This window comes from Labrus mixtus, chromosome 24 (genome assembly GCF_963584025.1).
Source record: "Labrus mixtus chromosome 24, fLabMix1.1, whole genome shotgun sequence".
Classification (NCBI taxonomy): domain Eukaryota; kingdom Metazoa; phylum Chordata; class Actinopteri; order Labriformes; family Labridae; genus Labrus; species Labrus mixtus.
Window position 1 is genome coordinate 11,058,618 of NC_083635.1, and position 7,774 is coordinate 11,066,391.

The following is a 7,774-nucleotide window of genomic DNA, read 5'->3' on the forward strand; positions in this document are numbered from 1 at the left end:
TCGTCCACGGTCAGAACCGCGTCTCCGATGACGGGACGCTGATTCCCCCACAGCTCGCTCTGTTCTCCATCGCCACGCCCATGCAGACGCCGTCCATCCTGGAGATCCGCACCAAGACGCTCATCTTCCAGACCAAACACAAGCTGGACTTCACGCCCTTGGGCATCGACCCCAGGTACACACAGAGACACACACACAGACGCACACACACACACACACACACACACAGACTGCAGCAGCCCGCGTCTTGAATCAGGTTTTTTTTTTAGTGTGTTTTTGACTTTTAGATATATTTCATGTTTCTTGTTGTTTCTGGTCCGCAGAGGGAAGGTCGTCCTGGGTTACAACGAGGTGGAGCTCTGTATGAAAGGTTCAGGATACAACTTCATCCACGCTGCGGACATGATGTACTGCGCCGACAACCACGTGCGGAGTAGGTCTGAAGGAGTCAAAGATACAGGAGGAAGTTTAAATTTGTTTAAATGACTCACATCAAATGTCTGCTTGTGTGTCCAGTGATAAAAACAGGAGAGAGCGGCTTCACCGTCTTCAGGCTGCTGACTAAGAACAGGACGTGGGTTTGGGTTCAGGCGAACGCCCGGCTCATTTTTAAAGGAGGGAAACCCGATTTCATCGTCGCCCGGCAGAAAGCACTCACGTAAGCTTTTTTAAAAATTCTTCTAAAATGATCTTCTGATTGTCGACTTGCTTCTGAACGGTCTGTTCTTGTTTTGTTTTGATCACAGAAATGAAGAAGGTGAAGAGCATCTGCGTCTGCGTCGTCTGTCGCTGCCGTTCAGCTTCGCCACCGGAGAGGCGATGCTGTACGACGTCGCTCCAACCTTCGACGTCCCCGACCCGTGCTCCGCCCCCAAACAGAGGAAGATGGACAGCTACAATGTGAGCCCCGACTCCATACTGGGCTGCATGCTGAATCAGGACCATTCGATTTACTGTGAAGAAAACAACGCCAACACGCTTAGCAGCATCAACGACGTCGCCTTCCAGGACACGCACGCCACCGTCAACGTCCCCGGAGACGTGTGGATGGACGCCTCGCCCAAACCGGCGATGGGGAGTCTGGTGAAGTCTGAGGGCACGGTGCAGGACATGATGGTCACCCTGCAGCAGATCCTGGAGGACAACGATCTGTCTGAAGTTCTGGACGTGGGGGCGGACGAGCTGAAGAGCTGGGAGAGCACGCTGCTCAAGATGAGCAACAACAGCTGCGAGATGAACGACGACCTCAACGACATCCTGAACCACGACATCCTGTCCTACGTGGAGGAGCAGCTGCAGAGGGAGGGCGGCCTCAAGCTGCCCGATCACCTGGACGACATCCCCTCCTGCCTGTCCACGCTGGACTTCCAGAACCAAAACCCCGAGCAGGGCGGGGAGCAGAACTTCAGCTGGAACCTGGAGCCGACCAATCAGATCATTCCAAACGGAGGACAGATGTTACCCGGGATGATGAAACTCTCCTACATGGATGTTCCTCAGCAGACTTCTTCTGGTTTTAATGGTCCCACTCTGCAGCAGATCACCTCCCAGCAAACTCTTCAGCTGGGCTCTTCAGGAAACGTCTGCGCTCCTGTTCCCTTCAACGCCTCCAAACTGGATCCTTGTGGTCTGACGCAGAACCAGCTGAGAACCCTACAAGTCACCAGCAAGGAAAATAACTTTGAAGGATTCACGCTCAGACAAACCAATCAGATTCAATCCAACCAAATGGCTCAACCAATCCAGAACGACCTTCAGATGAGGGCGCCTAACCTTCAAATCAACCTCCAGGACCAAAGTGCAGAACGACCCGTCTTCAACTTCCGGGGGAACCAGTGGAACTCCTCCGTCAACGCAAACCCAGCGGACAACTTTGTCGAAACGTTCGCCCAAAATATTTCAAACCAGCCGCCTTTTCCTGCCGCCATGTCTAACCGCCTTCAGGGCCACTTTGCACTTCAAAACGGCGAGAGTCAGAGACAGCCCTGGCCGCTCGAGCAGCAGCTGATCTCCGGCGGGCATCAACAAATGGGCGCCAGCCTCAATCAGATGCCCGGATTTCAGAGAAACCCTCTTCCTGGAGTTGTCGCGGGCCAGATCGCCGTCAACGGCCGCCCCATGTACAGGACTCCAGAGACTTCAAATGTACCGTTTCCTGTCCAGCAGAGCGCGCAGCAGCAGCCGCCTCTGGCGCCCACGAGCAGCTGTAGGTTCGGTAATGTGGCCCAGTCGATGCCTGTAAACGGAGTCCACCTCAATCAGGCGCCTTCCTGCCAGAGACTGAACCCCACTAACACCCAGATCCCCTCCAAACCAGCGTGCTTTTATCAGAGTCTGCCCGGAGGCGGCGCCGTGCCGGGGATGACCACCATCCCGAGCCCCGAGGAGGCGGCACTCTCCTGCCAAATGACCAGCGGACTGGACCCGGACGGACTCCTCAGGCAACAACAGCCGTACTTAAACTTCAGTGAACAGACACAGGTAACAAAAAGAACAACTGAGGAGATTTTTTTGACCTTCAGCCGAGAAAATCTGATATTTGTATTTCTAAACGAGACGAGACATTTAAGTGTGTAAAGTTCAGAACGGAAAAATCTTAAATGCAGTCACATTAAACTTGTTTCCTGATTTAGATCCTGAGCAGAAGAAAACATTTAGAATCTCAAAGCTTTTGTGAAGCTTCTTGAAATCCTGAAACTATATTTTCCACCTTTAAGCTTTGTGTCAGAATTTATCCGCATTTTTAGACAGTTTGTTTCTCTGTGCTTTGAAAGGTTTTTGTGAAGATGAAACTGAGCCCAACATGTCTGAAATACATCGTTAATAAACCGCATGTGCAGTGAAACAAAATCAATTTGCATTCCCAAAAATCAAATGAACGAGATGAAGTGAAAGTAGAACGTTTGAGACGATGGAGAGAGGGAATGAAACGAGGAAACACAAAAACAAATGAAAAGTTTAAAGCTGTTTGTAGGTTGAACTGAAGAAAACTGTTTGTAGATTCACCACCAGAGGGCGCTCAATCAGTCAAACAACAACAAAAGATGACATTGTGGCTGGCGGGGAATCATGGGAGTGACTCTTTCTGCTACTACGATGAAAACAAACAGCAAACCTCCTGGTTCTCACAGTTTATCCTGACTCCCTCTTAAGTTCAGTTGTGATTCTTCGATCTAACCCGTCGTCTCTCTTTTCCCACAGATCAACAGCCGTCCAGTCATCGGGAACGGAGGCTTCCCCTTCTCCTCGCTGCCCAACGGGAACACATACTACTCAGAGAACAAATAAAAACCGGCCGCTTTGACTTTCTGACGGCAGAGGATCCCAACTCAGACTGAAAGAGCAGTTTTTAAAGAAAAGTAAAAAAAGACTCCTGTCTCTAAAGATGAACGGAGTGGAGCAGACTGAAGAGCAGAAAGTTGCCAGAGAAGGACGAGGAAAACGAAACATCTCTTCTTCTCTTTACCTTTGTTTTTGTTTTACATTCAGGAAGAGTGATGGAAGACTTCAGAGTGGAAGTGTTTGAGTTCAGGACTGAGAAAGTTTGGATTCCCTCCTCGGAGCTCGATGGATTGTACCCAAAAAAAGGAAGAAAAGATAAAGGTCGCCCTGAAAGGAATCGGTTTCAGGATATTTGATGGATTTTCTACGTCTGCCCTGGAGGATAAAAGATCCTTTTTTTAAGCCATGATTGCATTCGATAAGTAAGTCTCCAAATGATGAATCATTTGTCTGAAGGTGGGAATATAAAGTAGAAAAACAGTTTGGAAGTTCAACTAAACTCCTTCGTAATCCTCGTTCTTAACCTCTCTTTTAAAACCAACTAAACTTCCAGCAAAGCCAAAATGTGTGTTTCAAAGTTACACTGAATTTATTCACAAAGTGCGATAAATAAAGTTTAAAATGATAAATAAATAAACATCGTAGAAACTGTTGAAGTGCATCAGAGTTGCCTGAAAGTTCAGCATCATAAAAGATGTTTTCATGTTGTTATCGGCTCATCACTGCCCCCTGCTGGACAAACTACACCCTCTCTGCAGACACAATAGAGGAGAGCTGTCTTTGTAATGTGGTGTTTTGTCCACAAGGGGGCAACAATGAGCCGCCTGCACAAACCCCAACAAGTAGCACAGAAGTGAGAATGATGCTTTTAACATCAATCTGCCCTCTCCTTGATTTGGTGGCAGACAGGCTGGACTACCTTTCTTATCTTCATCCGTTATGCAGATGTGAGGAGTCTTAAAATATGATGCATTTACAGTTTGGTAACTTTACGAGGGTCCTTTACTAACCTGTATGTGGTGAAGGCGCCCGCAGCTTTTTGGCTTGTTTTGGTTGTTTGGTTTTATAAGAATCAGATCAGAAGGATGAGGACGGAGTGGGCAGTTTGGTTTCATACCTCCAAATAAAAAAAAATTAAAAAAAAGAGGCTGTTCAGCAAGAAACATTTAAAAATATTTCCACCTAAACGAGGAGTTTGAAAGTGGAAAGATGGAAGGTGCTCCTGTGAATCCTCTGCCGTCTCCAACGCACAAACACGCCACCTTACTCCTTAAGAATCTGCTTTCTGTCCGAGCGCTCAGAAGGACGACTTATATCTTCTTTCCTCGTTTTTAGTTTTGCCGTTTGTGTCCTTTTGAAAGTTGCGTTTTAAGTTCATTTCAACTCTTTTTCTGTCCCAGTGAGGGAGCTCCGCTTCGCAGACAGGGTATCAACATCACAGCTTCATCTTTACTAACAGACAGATTTACCGTTTGAACACACAATGCTGCTTTTTAGTGCCTCCTTTATATATTCTAAAAGCATTCAGCTATTGAGCCAGTTTCTTCTTCTCTTCAATATTTCTGTTGTTCTTCTGTTGTAGGGAAGAACTAAATACAGACGGTGCCTTAGACTGACTGTTTGAGACTTTAAAGGGACAGTCATTTCCACAAAGATCCATATTTTGATGTAAACCAAAGTAGAATTTGCCCTCGCCTGAACTTCACCATGCCAATCGTTGAGATATTTTTGCACTATTCCTAAAAATCGTTTGCCAAAGCATCGTAAAGAGAAGAATTCAAGAATCCTGAAGAGCTTCCTTAAAGACAATTATTCCTTAAATGTGTGTCTAAAAACTTAAACGTGTGCACAAAAACAAAGTTCTTACAGACCAGATGCTCTTTATTTTATTCTAACTTTGAATCAAACTCGACTTTAAAAAAGAAAGATTTTTTACATCTTTTATGGTAATTATTTTAGAAAATTGGCCCCGACTGAGAGTCACCGCCTTCACAAAGTGTTTTTTTTTTTAAGATATAATGACGAGTTATAATCACCAGGTTCTTCATCAGTAAGACACCGATTGTAAGAGTGGACTGGTTCTTCATATTTTCCACAACAAATGTCCGTCCTCTTCCTCTCTCCTGTTCTTATCTTTGTGGTTAATTTATCGACGTTCTAGCTCGGACGGGGAGTATCCACGATCGTCTGGCAGCGAAACACAGAAGTAAAACGGTTAAAGGCAGCTATTGTATATTTTAAATGAGGAAAAAAAATGGAAAACACTTCACATGTTAAAAAAAAACAAAAAACACAATAGGCGGAAACTTCAAGTGCCTTTAAATGAAGCTCTTTATGATTGTCTGTAAAAAAACAACACACACACATAGAGCACTTAAGTTGAGAGGAAACAGCGAATAGAAAGCTTGACATGTGCGTTGTTTCATCCCGTACTGAGCCATGAATCTGACTTCTGTCCGTACAAGATTAATCAGCACTTTTTGTACTTTACTCTCCGAGAAAAAGCAGCTCATTTTAGAGGCTGCGAAACATAAATAGTGACAGCAAACTTTACCTTAATACCAAAAACAAACAGTCAGTAAAACAAACTGTGATGCTTTAAATTACAGGATACCAAAGGGACAAGAAGGAGAACAGATCTTCATATTTTTTTTGTGATCACAAGAACTATTTTCAGCAGGAAAAAAGACCAGAATGATTGTTGTCGTGGTTGAAACGATAGAGTGAAAATGTAAGCAGAATGATGCTGCGTTCACGTCATGTGGGAGTCACCGTAAAACACAGTTTCTAGCAAATAAAAAGAGTCCTAACTGGGTCCTCTATAATGCCTAAAAATACAAAACAAGTATGGGTGCTAATGTGTGTCATTAAAAAAATTATGTTTTCATGTTGCGCACCGTCATGCAACCTCTTTGCTCAGCAATTATTTTTAAAAATGTTTTTTTTTTCAGTCATTTTTAAGCAAACAATTTAGAAAAATGCCAAATTTTTCTTTATTTTATGACATTTGCTTTACTTTGAATATCCATCTGTCCTAAACATGCGGTATCTTACTGTACATACTGAACTGTAAAGTGTGTACCTCACATTAAATGTATCATTGAGCAGCTTATTTAATATACAAACAAAAAATACAAGCAACACATTTGAACGCATTTTCCCTTGAAGGCAGGAAGTCGTGTGAATTTTACAAACACCACATGATGTGAACGCTGCATAAGCAACAAACAAGCCTTTCTGTCACAGGTGTTGAAAGGTGTAGTCCAGCACCCCCAGCAGTAGAGGTCATAGAGGCAGGTTACGATTATGTTTGTTGATTGCTTTGGCTCAGTTTTCATATGTTTCAGTATGTGAAACTCGTCTGAATATTTGTGACGATCAGGACAAAGTAATTCTGAAAAGTCTAAACTCGTGGATGACTAGCTAATAGTTAATTTTTTGTCACCTTGGCGGTGCTATTTAAGGCTCTCCAACAAAAACAAACACCTGTGCCTTGACAGCAGATTCACCAAAAGTCATCAATCAGAGCAAAAAACCAAACACAGATGGAAGATGGCCAATATGTAGACTCATTACAACATGAAGCGCTTAGTTTTTCCTCTTAAAAAATCCAGAGTGCTTTCATCAAAAATATAATAAAAATAAAAATATATATGTTATTACTTGCTTCTAAAAGAAAAAATAGTGTTTGTACTTATTATACTTTTATTTTCAAACCCCTGGAAGCCAAGGCTCCAAATTGCAGTATCTTTGTGTACCTCTATATAAATATATATATTTGTTTTCTCTTTTTATTTCATATATTGTGTATTTTAATGTCATATTGCCTTAACCTTACTCACGCCTATCATTTTTTGTACATTTTCTGCACAGCATATACAAAACATGTAACCTTTTTTTGTATCTCTTATCACATTTTGTGGATTTGCAGTCAATATTTTGCCTTTAACAGTGTATGAGTGTTTGAGTGTATCCTTTAATGCTGACCATATTAAAGGTGATCTGATCACACAATCCTCTGCACTAGACACATGTTTTATTGAATTATTTTGACCTATGAATGTCCTGAAAATATATGGGAAATCATCTCTTTGTTGGTATTGTCTTACTCTCAACATTTTGTGGAATGAAACTGAAAATAGTTTGCATTTTATAGCCATTTATTTGTTTCAAATGAATTTGGAGAAGAGGAAAACCTGTTGTGTTTATGTTGTGCTTTAAAGTGTGATGACAGGCAGTGTCCGCTAGATGGCAGTGTAACCGCTTTATTTGGGTTTTAGGGCTTTAAACAGGCTTTAAATCATACATTATATGAAAATGCTTCTGTTTGACATTTTGCTCCCAGTTTAGCCTTAAAAGTCTCTACTGAAGGACCAAACTGGGCTAGAAAGGATCAAATATAGCCTTATATTGTCGTGAACTCTTCCGTTTATATAAATGATCCCAAAGCAGGTTTTACTATAGTAAGCAGACGAAACTAAATTTGTGTACA

At 42.9% G+C, this 7,774-nt stretch overlaps 1 protein-coding gene across 1 annotated transcript in view; it reads left to right on the forward strand.

The window, feature by feature from the left end:
* Nucleotides 1–7,310, forward strand: part of ahr2 (aryl hydrocarbon receptor 2) — a 53,324-nt gene extending 46,014 nt beyond the window's left edge. Inside the window, exons 7-11 of the mRNA XM_061032855.1 lie at nt 1–175; nt 324–433; nt 517–658; nt 747–2,481; nt 3,202–7,310. The exon at nt 1–175 is cut by the window's left edge and continues 28 nt beyond it. Of these exons, the coding sequence (XP_060888838.1) occupies nt 1–175; nt 324–433; nt 517–658; nt 747–2,481; nt 3,202–3,288 (2,249 nt within the window). The 3' untranslated portion in view covers nt 3,289–7,310. The remainder of the gene's footprint in view (nt 176–323; nt 434–516; nt 659–746; nt 2,482–3,201) is intronic.
* Nucleotides 7,311–7,774: the final 464 nt, after the last annotated feature.